General features: G+C 49.2%; 1 protein-coding gene across 1 annotated transcript in view; it reads right to left on the bottom strand.

Annotated features, from left to right (window-relative positions):
- amt (aminomethyltransferase) overlaps positions 1-16,896 on the bottom strand; it is a 43,027-nt gene that overhangs the window by 8,975 nt on the left and 17,156 nt on the right. The window contains exon 8 of the mRNA XM_084332880.1: positions 8,334-8,489. Coding sequence (XP_084189006.1) covers positions 8,334-8,489 — 156 coding nt within the window. The remainder of the gene's footprint in view (positions 1-8,333; positions 8,490-16,896) is intronic.

The raw sequence follows: 16,896 nt of genomic DNA, 5'->3' as shown, positions 1-16,896 counted from the left end.
CAGTAATGCTCGTACACACTTTTCATGGCCTCGCCATTACTCTCGTTCAACGTCTTCCTATAGCTTAGGCTGCGGGTATGGGATTCACGCACAGGCGACTTGTGTTTTTTGTTGTAATCCCTTTTACACTTTGTGGGTAGCTAACATTGTATTAGCTTATGCTATATGTGTTTTGTTCTACCAGAGGTTTTCAAAATGGCTACGGTTGTTTTCTGTGTGTAGGGATAGAAGGTGTGTTTTTCGGGAGGGGGTGTCGGATAAACCCCTCCTTTACCCACTTGATTGGTTTAGAGGTTGTTGACCCTCCTGCTAAGCCAGTCAGGGCCAAGCCAGTGCTTGGCGGGGGAGGGGGGGGGGGGGAGGGGTATTCTACCGACTCCTGTTATGACAGGATCCGGTGGGTTTTCCCCGCCCGTTATAGCGTTGTTGCTATGGCGACGCCTTCCATGAGCTGGTGTCGTAAAGATGTCGAGGGTAGAGCGCAGGACTTAACCTGCTGCGCTCGTTTTTGTGTCAAACTTGAGTCTGTTGGTCACGTGTCTCACAGTTTACATATCTTTTTCTTGACCGTGGTCTCATGTGGGAAGGTGTTTCTGGGGGAATCTGGTCTTACACTCTGATTAAGAGGAGTGACTGGATTAAAATCATGTGAAAACACAGGGTTTTTTACTCCCAGCTGTGCAGTTAGGTCATACATGTGATGCCTTTTCTTTATTTTATAAAGAGTTGAATGTTCATTCATGGAGTTGATTGCATCTCGCCCCTCTTGTCGTTTCCCTGGGCGTCTTGGGGATTCAATATGGTGGTCTAGCCGGCCTATTGTTGATGTGGGTATGTCCAAACGCACACATAGTGCTGGCTCAGGATGTGCTTTGGCCGTTGCTGACTGGCGCGCCTCGTTTGCTTTGGTGAAACAGCGTTTTTATGGAGCAATTGGGATGGGGGTTTTTCCTCTTCCGACATCCTGTGTGTTGTCGATGGGTTCCCGTTCATGTCAGGGGATGATGACGGAATGGGTCTGGGCATATGGGAAGGGTCTCACGCCCTAGGGGTGGGCCGCCGGACGCGGTTCATACCGACACGTCTGGGTGGCGCCTTCTTTTTATGTTGGGATCAGACGCGCATATCTGCCCCTTCTCCTGGGGTTGGCAGGTCGGCGTGGTTAGGGCACGGGACTGGTTCTGGTCGCGCTGGTCCAGATCAGTGCACCCGTTGTCCGCTGGGGATGCAGATCTGCTGTTCTGGTACCCTGAGGGACTTAGGGTTTTTTCGGGGGGAAAAATGCTAGGTCGATCCGGGTGTCACAGGGTTGTGCGTTATGGGACCCCTTGTTGGTACCGAGTGCGGGGTGCTGGGGGCTGGTCTTCCATATTACGCTCTTCTCTTGCGTTTTGGCGCTGAGGAGCCTGTTGGGTGGGGTTAACCTCCTTTGGGATCCTGTGCTCCCCGTATCGCCGGGCCCGGTCCGGGGTGATGCCCGTTGACCTGTAGGCCCGGGATGGCCCTGTTGGGAACCGGAACGCGGGCTGCGGTGGTACCGCCGGTGCGTTTCGGGGTTTTCCTGAGGGGTTATGGGACCAACCGTTGCATGGGGTGATGCCTGGGTGGTTGGTTCTCTGGTGTGTTGCTGCAGTGTCAACTCCCGGTTCTCCGGTTGAGGGTGCCCCTGCACGTTCATGACGTCTGCCGATCGTATGGGCTTTTCTGTGGGCAGCTGTCAGGGGCCGTGTGGTCTACGGATCCCGCTCCTGACGTGCTGTTGAAAGCTTGGTTATGCGACAACGCCAGCATACGCCCCTTCCGCCGGGGCGGCTGTTTCGGCTGTCCTTTCTGGCGCCTGCCTCGTCCGCAGTTGTTCCAGGCTTGGGTTGACAGCCTGTTGCCTGGTCTTCCCCGGTGCACTGCCTGTTCCGTTGGTTAACTCTTGTGTGTTATGGCCATGCTGTCTGCCTGTTGCAGGGCTTGTGTTCCAGGCGGTGTGCTGTTGAGGGGGACAGGGCCCGCTCGGCTGAGGGGCCTTTGTCCGAATACGCTGGCGATGTGAGGGGCGGGGTCACTAGGTGCCCCCCTGGTGGGGTCTTGATGCTGGCATCATGGACTTCTCCGGGCCCCCATTCCGGGGGTCCAGTCCCTTTGGTGGGTCTGGGTCTTCCTTCGCGCTCCGCTGCTACGGCCTTGCCACGGGGTTGGGTTTGCCCTTGACCCCGTGATTCTGGGGGCAGTAACGAGGTTGTTCCTCCGTTCGTTCCCGGGTGGCATGCGGGTTGTGCGTGTGTGTAGTCGTGGGGTCAAGCCACGGTCTGCTCACCCTGTGCGTTAAGTTGCTTGAGAGCTCTTCGCACGGTCGGGTCCGTCGCCTTCCCGTGAAGCCTCTAATAGGGGGGATACCCTCCATTAGGGGGGGTCGGGGGGGCTCGGCCCTCCCTGTTCTGATGGTTTTGGGGGGCTGTCAGCGGGGTGTATTTGTCAGCCAAGTGGCTCCGCTTGGCCTCCCTTGTGCAGAAGGCGAAGCCAAGCTGAGCCCCTAACGATACAGAACGTTAGGTTATGACTATAACCAAGTTCTGTTAGTTAGGGGCGATGCTTGGCTTCGGACGGCCGCTGCAGCCCTTGACCTCACCTTGTGGTGAAAGCTTGGGAAGGAGGAGAGCAGGTGACCACACACCTGCTTATGAAGGTAAGCTGATGAGGGGTGTGGTCAGACTAATACTGGTATTAGAGGTACATTTGTGGTTTATTCAGTACGCGTGCACGTACGCGAGATAGTGCAGAAGGCGAAGCCAAGCATCGCCCCTAACTAACAGAACTTGGTTATAGTCATAACCTAACGTTCTATTTCATTCTGGCCTCCGCTCAGCGTCAGTCTGCACTAACCTCACTTCGTGCACATGCACTGAATAAAAAATCCACAATGTACCTTTACATACCAACATTCGTCTGGCCACACCCCTATCCGCTTACCTTCATAAGCAGGTGTGTGGTCACCTACTCGCCTCCTTCTTCACTTTCACCACAAGGAAGTGCCTTCGGTAGATACCCACACTTGACAAGGTTGTTTAGTTGAAGAAAGTTGATACGTGTTTAAATTTTTTCTTGCTTTTTTCTTCTCTCATATATTTAAAAAGAAAAAAGCTAAGTCATAATGTTTACCTCGGAGGGTCGCGCTCGCAACGTCACCCTTCACCAGCGGTTCTCTGTCGTACGTCTTGGAGCGGGGTTGAGGCCTCTCTCGTGGTCGGCAGCCACGCCCGGTAGGCGTCCGATGGATAGTTTGCCTCTCCAAGGAGCTGGTGCACCAGCGCCGTCTCCTGTGGGATGGCCTGGTTCCGGCTCTGGTTCCTCTGCTTCCGGGGAGTCGTCCGCTGTTGGGCGGCCGGCGCCTTTGGTTGCGGGGGATTTGAGACGCAAACTTTTTGCATCAGCTCGCTTCCGTCGCAAGATGGTGGCTTGTAGACGCGAATGGCCTAGCTTTGGTGAGTTGCTGGAGCCGGATGAGGATGCGTCTGATTCTACATGGCCGATGGAAACAGAGGACTACATGATAGAAGCGGACGGGTTCTTGTTCGAAGGCCCGGTGGAGACATGTCTCCCGCCCATCCAGGTAACACTGGAGGGGGGTGAGATATCTCCTTGGGGTTCCTCGTCCGCAGATGTTGGGTTAGAACCTCCGACTTGGCGGCGGGATGCCCTGCTATCAGCCACATCAGAATGTGGCTCCTTAACCAGTAGTCTGCTGCATGTGAGGGACGCGGGCTCGGTGGGGGAAAGTATGCAGGGGGAACTGCGTGCTTTGTTCCCCGAGCTCATGGCGGCGGCGGCAGTCGCAAACGGCGTGCCGCTGCCGCAGCCACTGCCTGTTCCTATCCCTGACGATCTCATAGGTCATCTATGGCAACGTCGCCCGGTGAGAGGGGTGGACGTTGTCTGCCCATTTTTCCCCTCAATGGAGGCCTATGTCCGTCAGGGACAGGTGGTCTCTCACATCATGGGCCTTACTCCCGCCTACGTGCAAGTCACGCGGGTGGTGGGTTTGGTAGAAGGCATGAAGGAGGGCGTGCCTCGGCTTGATAGGCCGATGGCGGCGCTCCTTTGTCCTGAGGTGGTGTGGGAGCCGTTACGGAAGCCGGTTCCCCAAGGGAAATCGGCGAGGCGGTTGGCGTTTTGGAGTGACCAGTCATTTATCTCTGCGACGCAATCTCTAGCTGCGATTTCCAACATCGCGCAGCTGGCGAGATTCATGTCCGGGATACTGACGGGCGGCACGGAGCTGACTGATTTACAACATGATCAGCTCGCCCAGGCGGCAGGAGCCATCCTGCATCTGATTCAGCCGCAGGCTATAGCCGCTGGGAAAGTGCGTGCCCTGGCCACTCTAATCCAGCGCCACCTTTGGCTGGAGCAGGCGCGTGTGCCGGAGAAGAGGACTCCACTTCTGACGGCACCCCTCTCCGATGCTGGACTATTCGGGTCGGCACTGCAGCTGATGACCTCAACCTGCAGGGAGATGCAGGAGGAGCGCTCCGTGCTCCAGCCTCATTTCCCCCCGCCCGATGTCGCCGGTGGAGTCAGACGGCCGCCGCGTCGTCGAGGTTCCTCCGCCGTGGCCGCCGCTGCTACCACTGCCACTGCTGGACCTTCTGCGAAGAAGGCCAGGAGGAGAGAGGGCGCCTCCGCCACTGCAGCCGGCCCATCTACGCCCGGAGGTGACGGTAGGGATCGTCGTGACCAGCCGCCGATCGTTTACCGTCCCTCCGGGGCTCCACGGGGTGGCAAATCCCGAGCGGCTCGTGGCAGGCGTCGCTAAAAATAATTGACTTTTTCCCTCTGTGGTCCCTCCCTGTTCCCTTCCCGGCCCTAATATGATTGTGTTGAACGAAATAAAGAGTCCCTCCTAAAGGAGGGACTGTATTTTTTGTTACAAACTGTGTGTTTATTCACCAAACATATGATGGGGATGCAACGTGTGAATCTTTCGCTAGTATGGGTTTGATAGAAGGGCTAGACGTTACATTCATGTTAGAGCTTAAGCAAGGCCTGCAACCTACACTTGGTTGAAGACGTTTTTTTTCTGCTTCTACCTGAATCTTCACATAAAGGTAGAGGTTAGTTGTGTGCTCTGTTGCTTAAACAGTGATATTGAGCTGCAACACTATTGTGTTGGTTGCAGTAATGCTCGTATGAAAACGTACCGCGGCTCAGCCGCTCTCTCTCTCTATCAGATTTTCTGTGTCTTACAACATAGATACGGGTGTCGGGTTCACACATACACAACTTGGCCTTGCTATAAACCCTGTTCACAGATGTGTCTGTTCATTAGCATTTGCTACTGAAGGTATCATATGGCTGTTTGTTGTTGTCGTATGCAAGGGTTGGGCTTGCGAGGGGGTACCGGATAAACTCCTCCTTCCCTCTTCTGATGGTCAGGGGGTTATTGGACTTTCTTTTCATTCGGTTAGGGCCAAGCTGTTAGGCAGCTTGGCACGGGGGGGGGGGGGGGGGGGGAGGGTTTCCCAGACTCCGCACCTATCACAGGCGGTTGAGTCTTGGGTTTCCCCCCGTCATAGCAAACGTCACTAGGCACGTTTCTATTGGACGACGGCTTCCGTGAGTTTTAGACCCGTATGTAGGGTCTGTTGTTGTCAAGTTGTTGGGGCAGAGCGTAAGAACTTACTGTTCTACTACGCTCGATATACGTGTAACTTGAGTCTGTTGGTCATGTGACTCAATGTTACCGTGACTTTTTAATCTATGGCTCACGTGGGAAGTCTCTCTGAGGAGTCCCGTCTCTCCTCTGTGGTGAGGGTGGCGGGATGTAAAAATGTAAAAAAAAATTACCCTCGGCTGCGTCACGTGGGATTCATGTCAGTCGGTGTTTCTTTCTTTTTTAATAAAAAAAAAGAGAGTGGAGAATATGAAGCACGACAAACTTCTTGTCGTTCTCCCAGGCGACTTGAAGGAACAATGTTGGGGTCTGGTTAGACTATCCATTGATGTGTTTGGGTCCCGATGCATACATAGTGCTGGCTCGGGGGGTTTCTGTTAAGAATCATGCGGGAGGCTAGTACGCCTTGGTTGCTCGTTATTAAAACAGCGTTTTTATAGGGCAACTGGGATGGGGGATTTTTTTCCTCTTCCGAGAGCCTGTTACTGGGTCTCGACGGATTCTCGTTCATATCTGGGGGATGTTAACGGAATAGATCAGAACATAGGTAGAGGGGTCTCACGCCCTTGGGGTGGGCCACTGAGCGCGGTACAAATGGGACCATCTGGGTGGCGTCCTCTTTTCATGTTTTAGATCGACACGCATACCTACCCCCTCTCCTGGAGTGGGCATGTCGGCGTGGTTAGGGCACGGGACTGGTTCTGGTCGCGCTGGTCCAGGTCAGTTAACCCGTTGTCCGCCGGGGACTCAGATCTGATGTTCTGGTACCCTGAGGGACTTGTGCTTTTTTCGGGGGGGAAAATGCCGGGTCGGCCCGGGTGTCACAGGGTTAGGCGTTATGGAGACCCTTTGTTGGGTACACGTTGTACCTGGCACTATCATAAGGGGCTGGTTCTCCTTTCTTTCGCTCCTCTCTCACACATGGCGAAGAGGGGGCTGTTGGGGTGGTCTTCTGGACCTCCTCTGGTAACCCTGTGTGCTTCCCGAGCCGCCGGGCCCGGTCCGAAGTAATGTTTAGTTGAAACCGTAGGCCTGGGATAACCCTTTTTTGGAAACTGAAACACTTGTACTGCGGTATAGCTGGTGTATACCCGCAGGTGTGTTTTGGAGTTTTTTCTAGAGGGGATATGGGAACAACCACTGTATGTGGTACCAAGAGGGTGGTTGATTCCCTGGTGTGTTGGAGCAGAGTCAACTCCCGGGTTACCCGGTTGAGTGTGCCCCTGCACACTCAAGTGACTGCCTGGTGAGGTCTTGATGCCTGGCGTCATTGACCTCTCCGGGCCCCCTTTTTCCGGGGAATCCAGTCCCTTCAGTGGGTCTGGGTCTTCCTTCGCGCTCCGCTGCTACGGCCTTGCCACAGGGTTGAGTTTGCTTTTGACCCCGTGATTTCTGGGGGCAGTAACGAGGTTTGTTCCTTCCGTTCGTTCCCTGGTGGCATGCGGGTTGTGCGTGTGCGTAGTCGTGGGGTCAAGCCACGGTCTGCTCACCCTGTGCGCTGAGTTGCTGGAGTTCCTTTTCGCACGGTCGGATCCGTCTCCCTCCCATCCTCCAATAGGGAGGGTATCCCTCCATTAGGGAGGGTCGGGGGGCTCGGTCCTCCCCGGTCTGATGGTTGTGGGGGGCCTCAGCGGGGTACATTTGTCGAGCTTCTGGCTTCCGCTCAGCTCCTCTTGTGCAGACTGACGCTGAACGGAGGCCAGAATGAAATAGAACGTAAGGTTATGTATATAACCAAGTTCTATGAATTCTGGTGACGCTCAGCGTCAGGACGCCACTGCGGCCCTTGATCTCGCCTTGTGGTGAAAGTTTGGGAAGGAGGCGAGTAGGTGACCACACACCTGCTTATGAAGGTAAGCGGATAGGGGTGTGGCCAGACGAATGTTGGTATGTAAAGGTACATTGTGGATTTTTTATTCAGTGCATGTGAGGTTAGTGCAGACTGACGCTGAGCGTCACCAGAATTCATAGAACTTGGTTATATACATAACCTTACGTTAACTCTTTCACTACCACTACAGAAGGTTAACCTTTCACTACCACACTACAGAAGGTTAACTCTTTCACAACCACACTACAGAAGGTTAACCCTTTCACTACCACACTACAGAAGGTTAACTCTTTCACTACCACACTACAGAAGGTTAACCTTTCACTACCACACTACAGAAGGTTAACTCTTTCACTACCACACTACAGAAGGTTAACCTTTCACTACCACACTACAGAAGGTTAACTCTTTCACAACCACACTACAGAAGGTTAACCCTTTCACTACCACACTACAGAAGGTTAACCTTTCACTACCACACTACAGAAGGTTAACCTTTCACTACCACACTACAGAAGGTTAACTCTTTCACAACCACACTACATAAGATTAACCTTGGATGTGTAGTCATGCAATTCATTTTTCCTACATGCTCTTGTTGGTTATTTTGTTGTGCATACCTTCAAAACTCCAATTTTAGAAATTATTAAAAATAATGTAATCAACCCCAAATTGGATGATGTAAAAAGAAAAATAAAAAAAAATAAAAAGGGCTCTTTTCAGCCCATAGACACCCATACACACCCCCCCCCCCCGCAAAATTGGCCCAGCAGCTACGTAAACAAACTGGGTGGGACCTCTGTAATCTATATGGATTCACACAGTGGGTCATTCTCTGACCTATGACCTCTCCGGCGGGGTTGAGGATAGGTGTGTGTTGTCTGACCGGGGGTCCCGTGGACACCAGACCAACTCTCTTCCTGGCCGTCTTGGCCTTGATCTGAGGAATGATGATGTCGGCACCTGGGAAGTCCTTCGCCTGACGACGACGCTTTCCTGCATGAAGAGGATCCATTGATTAAACAAACACAGAGAGGATAATATAGTATAGGTCTACAGGAATAACTAACACAGAGAGGATAGTATAGTATAGGTCTACAGGAATAACTAACACAGAGAGGATAGTATAGTATAGGTCTACAGGAATAACTAACACAGAGAGGATAGTATAGTATAGGTCTACAGGAATAACTAGCAGAGAGGATAGTATAGGTCTACAGGAATAACTAACACAGAGAGGATAGTATAGTATAGGTCTACAGGAATAACTAACACAGAGAGGATAGTATAGGTCTACAGGAATAACTAGCAGAGATGATAGTATAGGTCTAGAGGAATAACTAACAGAGATGATAGTATAGGTCTACAGGAATAACTAGCAGAGAGGATAGTATAGGTCTACAGGAATAACTAGCAGAGAGGATAGTATAGTATAGGTCTACAGGAATAACTAACACAGAGATGATAGTATAGTATACTGTAGGATGGTCTACAGGGATAACAAAGAGATAGTATAGTATACTGTAAGTCTACAGGAATGATGCCCCCTAGCTCATGGAATGAACTCCAACTGTCCTTAAAGCTTGAGATTCTCCCCTCTGTTGCAGAGTTTAAAACCTTGATCTCCAACCATTATCAATCAAGTTGTACGTGTTTTAATTGATGTTAACCTTACTTGTCTTATTGTTATGATTTTATATGCCTTTTTTGCTTAACTATGTATGTACACTCGACGTGAATGTAAATGAGGGAAACCTCAGTTGCCTTTCGAGTTTAAATAAAGATTTACATTTACATTTAGTCATTTAGCTGACGCTTTTATCCAAAGCGACTTACAAGTTCTGTACGACAAGCCATCAGGAAGGGCACAACTCTATCAGCTGAGCAACAATGTTCATCAAAGTGTTGAGTGCTACAGTGTAGGTTAGTTTATTAGGACAAGTGCATGACAGTACGGTTAGTTAGGGTTAGCCCTTGTGGCTTCCTGGTCATGAAAACTACTTTCTTGTGTGTGTGTGAGCACAGCGGTGTCTGTGTTTATTATTATTTCATGAAATTGGGAAAATATCTTCATTTTACATATATGTTCATTATGTCAAAGGCTTATAATTTGAAACACTCTAAAAAAAAAGTTATAGTGGTTAGAACCAACGGTGGACCTGGGATCACTTTTCCTCTCCACCGCTCACATGTTAAAAGGCATTTTTAATCTGCTCTCATTCGTGGGGTGCGAGCGAGTTTTCAACACAAGTGCACCATGAGAACCACCTCTGATCCACTCCCCCTGGTATATAGCGTGTCACACGCTGAAACACGAGCCCCCCTGGCCCGCCTCGCTTCTATGAGGAAGTGAATTTCACGGAGGACCTCTGGTCGTCTGCCGACCAGCGACCAGTGTTCAGCATTCTACCGGGAGATTTACTAATGCTTGCCCGCAGGACTTTCTGGTAATAATAAGCGCCTACTAACGTTTAGCGTCTCCGCTATTTCTGACCGAATTAGTCAACCTTTCTTTTTTCTAATGGCAGATTCTTATTCAGAGGTATTTCGTCGAGTTTACATACGCTGTAATGTGGTATCAGAAATGTATAGAAATATGATAAATATGGCTATTTATCCGGGTTTTTTTCGATAAAAACGGACGTGGTATCAAACAAACACAGATTTAAGTGGTTACAATTCCGAAATATATGTAATTTGTTACAGATATATTGAGATTAGGCTATTACTGTTAATCATGGGGGAATTTTTTTTTTAAATAGTAAACAGTTAAAGTTATATGGCTTTGATCCAAGGCCCATTTTTGTCAAAATCCTTCAAAATCCTTAGGGAGCCAAATTTCTTTTTTAATAATTGTATTTTTTTTTATTCAGATAATGGTTGAAGAAGTGAGTCTTTAGTCGACGGCGAAAGATTGGACGTGATTCGGCTGTCCTAACTGGGGTGGGTAGTTCATTCCACCATTGTGGGGCAAGGACTGAGAATAGGCGACTTCTCTTTGATGACCCTCCCGGAGCTTGGATAGGAGTAGGTCTGAGGCGGCCAGAAGATGCAGAGAGTAGGGGTCTTGAGGGTGTGTAGTTAGAGACCATTGACCGGAGGTTTGAAATGAAATTAAGTAAGTACTTGTTGAAGTCCCACAAACAACTAGTGACACTTTTTATTATGACATCCTGTTCTCTCTGTCACTTGTAGGATATAAAGGATTAAGCATATGTTTATTGTATATATCTGTTTTAAATCTAAGCATATGTTAAGAGATGACTTAAGCGTCAGTGATTATGAAGAATGTCTGTGTATTCTTCCTCCTACTTGTGTAAAACTGTAAGAACTATAACTATAGACTCTAAAACAGTAACTTGTGTAAACTACCATATCTTGTGTAGTCCTGGAGAATGGATAGAGAAGGGGCCTCTTCTCTTACTGTTCTGTGATGCCAGGAATGTGGCCTGACCTTGACGGTGGGTGAATCGCTGCTGCAGGGTTAACCCTTGCAGTTATGGGGCAGAGAGCTATTATACACTTTAAAAAATTACATATATGATGTGTAAACATATCAATCAGTGTTTAAGTATATGAGTATTGAATTGTACATGTATATATATGCTATATCTGCTTTCTGTAAAATTTAGATCATTGCAAACATGCATAAAACATGACGTAATAGGGGCTTTCCACAGCCACAAGGAATCTATTACTTTCCCAGTTACTGTAACAACTAGAAGGGGAGGAGAGTTCATCCTTGCTGAATTGTGTGTTGATTGGCTGGTGGAGTAGACAGGAGCCAATGGCAAAGATACAAGTTGGAAGGAGGAGTGTTTTTCTGTGATACTATATGACGCTACGGACCTGTGTATATAAGTGACTGCTCCAGTCTCGTCGGGTCAGATTTTCGATTTTTAGACTTATGACACCATTCTTAAAGCGGCAGACACTGTTGAGCGATGTATTGGAACAGAGTCTGTCTATTTTTCAGAGTGGAGTCCCTATGACAAAACTCTGTTTTTTAGATGCTATGCTATGCTAGAGAGAGATGTTTTGTTTTATACTTATTTTTACTGAATTGGACATTTCCAAGACAGAATCTTTGTAACTTACTTTTTCTAATTAAACCAACTTTGTTAAAATACTTATTGAATTCGTGGACTGCTTTCTTTCGTGCTGTTCTATCACAATGGGTCACGACGCTGGCCTCGCCCTGCTCTCATCTGAGGTAACTCGGTATAGCTATATTCTGGAAGCCATGCAGATCGAATCAATTGCTGGTTACTGCTTTTAGCTAAAGTTATATAAAGGATATAATATATATATATATGGCACTGTTTGTTGTTTGCAGGCGCCGGTATCTCTGTGTTCGACGGGCTCCATTGGATTTGTGGGAAACTGAGAGTCTAGCCACTGCAGGGCCTGACGATCGGGCCACGGATTGATGGACCTGTCGAACTGATAAGAGGTTATGGGGCTTGCAAATGATTATTAGTGTTATTGCGCTAATATTACACTATGGGCAGTAGTAATACTTATTAAAAGAGTAGTAATATCATCAGGCTTACAAATGATTAGCATTACAGGCTTTTCCTAAAAAATTATGATAATGGTGATGATAATGATAATGATAATATAATGACTATTATTATAGGCAGAGTTCTCCCAGACATACATTCGGTTTATTACAAACAAAGAAGAGGTTAACAACTCTTCTACGCTTATATTTCATATCAACTGGATATAACTAACTAGTGACTATGAAGTAAGCGTGATTAGGAATAGTAATTGACCCGAGAACTTGGCGAGTTTAGCACCTCGCTTGGGGGATATCGGGCGGCCACAGGGCTCCATCTCGAGTAGGTGATTTGAGATAGATAAGAGACACCCGTAGGCTTTCAACATGGCGTCCCTGAGTTCGGGCTGAGATCGGTATGAGATACAGCCAAATAAAAGAAACTAGAATATTGATAACGGAGAACCCTGAAATGAACAGATTACAAAAGTGAGTTTAAACCTTACTTACCAGACAAAGGATATTGATCTGTATGGCCCTCAGTGGAAAGCAGTGGCAAATTAAAAGGCATCTGCGTTTTTGTGGGCATTGCTGGTGGAGCGGTTAAGGCCGCAAAGTTGGATTAAAGAAAAAGAAGTAAAAGAAAACCCCCTCTCTAATGTCTGGAGACGGCTTAAAGAGACATCAGCGCAGCCATACAGGCTGGCATTGTCGGCTAACGAGCCAGTGCTGACTGGAAGCTAACTGGCCCGAGTCTACAGGAGGCTACCTAGCCGGAGTCAACAGCCGGCTAACGAGCCAGTGCTAACTGGAAGCTAACTGGCCCGAGTCTACAGGAGGCTACCTAGCCGGAGTCAACAGCCGGCTAACGAGCCAGTGCTAACTGGAAGCTAACTGGCCCGAGTCTACAGGAGGCTACCTAGCCGGAGTCAACAGCCGGCTAACGAGCCAGTGCTAACTGGAAGCTAACTGGCCCGAGTCTACAGGAGGCTACCTAGCCAGAGTCAACAGCCGGCAAAACGAGCCAGTGCTAACTGGAAGCTAACTGGCCCGAGTCTACAGGAGGCTACCTAGTCGGAGTTAACAGCCGGCTAACGAGCCAGAGCTAACTGGAAGTGAACTGGCCCTAGCCAAACAGGAGCTAACAGCCGGCTAACGAGCCAGAGCTAACTGGAAGTGAACTGGCCCTAGCTAACAGGAGCTAATTGGAGGCTCCCTAGCCAGAGCTAATTGAAGGCTAACTAGCCCGAGCTAACAGCAGGCTAAATAGCCGGAGCTAACAGCAGACGCTAGCTCATGAGAAGCTGGCACATGAGATGCTAGCTCAGGAGAAGCTAGCACAAGAGACGCTAGCTCAGGAGAAGCTGGCACAACCGACGCTAGCTCAGGAGGAGCTGGCGCAGCAGATGCTAGCTCAAGAGAAGCTAGCACAGGAGATGCTAGCTCAGGAGGAGCTGGCACAGCAGATGCTAGCTCAAGAGAAGCTAGCACAGGAGATGCTAGCACAGCAGATGCTAGTGCAACAGACGCTAGCTCAGGAGAAGCTGGCGCAACCGATGCTAGCTCAGAAGAAGCTGGCGCAACCAACGCTAGCTCAGGAGAAGCTAGCACATGAGAAGCTGGCACATGAGACGCTAGCTCAGGAGAAGCTAGCACAAGAGACGCTAGCTCAGGAGGAGCTGGCGCAGCAGATGCTAGCTCAGGAGAAGCTAGCACAAGAAAAGCTAGCACAAGAGATGCTAGCACAGAAAATGCTAGCACAGCAGATGCTAGTGCAACAGACGCTAGCTCAGGAGAAGCTGGCGCAACCGACGCTAGCTCAAGAGAAGCTAGCACAAGAGAAGCTAGCACAAGAGATGCTAGCACAGAAGACGCTAGCACAGCAGATGCTAGTGCAACAGACGCTAACTCAGGAGAAGCTGGCGCAACCGACGCTAGCTCAGGAGAAGCTAGCACAAGAGAAGCTAGCACAAGAGATGCTAGCACAGAAGATGCTAGCACAGCAGATGCTAGTGCAACAGACGCTAGCTCAGGAGAAGCTAGCACAAGAGACGCTAGCTCATGAGAAGCTGGCACAGCAGACGCTAGCCCATGAGACGCTAGCTCAACAGATGCTAGCTCAGGAGAAGCTGGCGCAACCGACGCTAGCTCAGGAGAAGCTAGCACAAGAGAAGCTTAAACGACACCACATGGTACACACAGGAGAGAAACCTTACTGCTGTGGCCAGTGTGGAAAGAGCTTCAAGAGAAAGACTCACCTTAAACGACACCACATGGTACACACAGGAGAGAAACCTTACTGCTGTGCCCAGTGTGGGAAGACCTTCAAGGCGAAGGAAGAGCTTAAAAGTCACCACATGGTACACACAGGAGAGAGACCTTACTGCTGTGACCAGTGTGACATTAGCTTCAAGAGAAAAACTCACCTTAAACAACACCACATGGTACACACAGGAGAGAAACCGTACTGCTGTGCCCAGTGTGGGAAGACCTTCACGGCAAAGTCAGAACTTAAAATACATCACATGATACACACAAGAGAGAAACCTTACTGCTGTGACCAGTGTGGAAGGAGCTTCAAGACGAAGGCAGAACTTAAACAACACCACATGGTACACACAGAGGAGAAACCTTACTGCTGTAACCAGTGTGGGAAGAGCTTCAAGAGGGGCAAAACTTAAAACACATCACATGATACACACAGGAGAGAAACCTTGCTGCTGTGACAAGTGTGACAAGAGCTTCAAGACGAAGACATAACTAAAAAGTCACCACATGGTACACACAGGAGAGAAACCTTACTGCTGTGACCAGTGTGGGAAGAGCTTCAAGAGAAAGGCATACCTTAACCGACACCACATGATACACACAGGAGAGAGACCGTACTACTGTGACCCGTGTGGGAAGAGCTTCAAGAGAAGGTCAGAACTTAACCGACACCACATGATACACACAGGAGAGAAACCTTACTACTGTGACCAGTGTTACATGAGCTTCAGGGGAGAGGAAGAGCTTAAAAAACACAGATGGCAGAAACAGCCATGCAAGGTGCCAACCTGCTTAACGGGAGCAGTCAGGGGTTATGTGTCTTGCTCAAGGACACTTCGACACACTGCCTGGGACGAGCTGGAATCGAAGCGGGAACCTTCTGATTGCCAGACGACCGCTCTACCTCCTGAGACACTGTTTATGCAGTGTGAAAGTGCGGTCAAGACTGAAGCTTCACTTAAGGAGCAAGGGTTGAATCATGAAGATTTTCAACGTGAACAATCCATAGATCCAGACCACAGGGAACTGACGGTGGAGGAATCACCACAAAATGAGGAGGAGGACGCAGACATTCAGACCGGGGATCAGAACCCGAGGCCACAGATGACACCTTCAGGTGAAACTGAGTCTGAGCCTGAACATGATGGGGAGCTAAGTACCACTGAAACTGAACACAGTTCTGATTACTCAACATCTTCACCAAAATATCAGCCGCGTCCATGGCGGTGGTCTCGCTGATCCCGGATAAATACCAAGCAAACACGGTGCGCACAGCTCAAATGGAAGCATGGCCACCACACTATCGTAATGGCTGGGGAAACCTGTTCGAGGAACCCGAGCCCACTATGGTCAGAGACCTCCGTGTTGTAGCACGTCGGTACAAGAGAAGAGACCTCACTGTTGTAGTGCTTACGTCAGAACACAAGAGGAGACCTCCGTGTTGTAGCACGTCGGTACAAGAGAAGAGACCTCACTGTTGTAGTGCTTACGTCAGAACACAAGAGGAGACCTCCGTGTTGTAGCACGTCGGTACAAGAGAAGAGACCTCACTGTTGTAGTGCTTACGTCAGAACACAAGAGGAGACCTCAGTGTTGTAGCACGTCGGTACAAGAGAAGAGACCTCACTGTTGTAGTGCTTACGTCAGAACACAAGAGGAGACCTCCGTGTTGTAGCACGTCGATACAAGAGAAGAGACCTCACTGTTGTAGTGCTTACGTCAGAACACAAGAGGAGACCTCCGTGTTGTAGCACATCGGTACAACAGATGCAAGTCTTCCCGCCGGCTACCAAGCAACGACGTGGCCCCTATCCTGTCGGGCTGTCCAGCCAGGGAACAACAGATGCAAGTCTTCCCGCCGGCTACCAAGCAACGACGTGGCCCCTATCCTGTCGGGCCGTCCAGCCAGGGTACCAGGGAACCAAGATGACAGAGGGGGTGTTGAGAGTCACAGCCATCATGACCCCGCAATTGCCATCTCGTCCCCCCGTACAGACGCTATTAGGACAGTGGAAAGTGACCGACCAGGATGACAGAGGGGGTGTTGAAGTCCCACAAACAACTAGTGACACTTTTTATTATGACATCCTGTTCTCTATGTCACTTGTAGGATATAAAGGATTAAGCATATGTTTATTGTATATATCTGTTTTAAATCTAAGCATATGTTAAGAGATGACTTAAGCGTCAGTGATTATGAAGAATGTCTTTGTGTATTCTTCCTCCTACTTGTGTAAAACTGTAAGAACTATAACTATAGACTCTAAAACAGTAACTTGTGTAAACTACCATATCTTGTGTAGTCCTGGAGAATGGATAGAGAAGGGGCCTCTTCTCTTACTGTTCTGTGACGCCAGGAATGTGGCCTGACCTTGACGGTGGGTGAATCGCTGCTGCAGGGTTAACCCTTGCAGTTATGGGGCAGAGAGCTATTATACACTTTAAAAAATTACATATATGATGTGTAAACATATCAATCAGTGTTTAAGTATATGAGTATTGAATTGAATATGCTATATCTGCTTTCTGTAAAATTTTGATCATTGCAAACATGCATAAAACATGACCACAGCCACAAGGAATCTATTACTTTCCCAGTTACTGTAACAACTAGAAGGGGAGGAGAGTTCATCC

This window comes from Notolepis coatsorum (assembly GCF_963971535.1).
Source record: "Notolepis coatsorum genome assembly, chromosome: 17".
Taxonomy (NCBI): domain Eukaryota; kingdom Metazoa; phylum Chordata; class Actinopteri; order Aulopiformes; family Paralepididae; genus Notolepis; species Notolepis coatsorum.
Note: the sequence above shows the minus strand (reverse complement) of the source record. Positions and strands in the feature narration are given on the sequence as shown.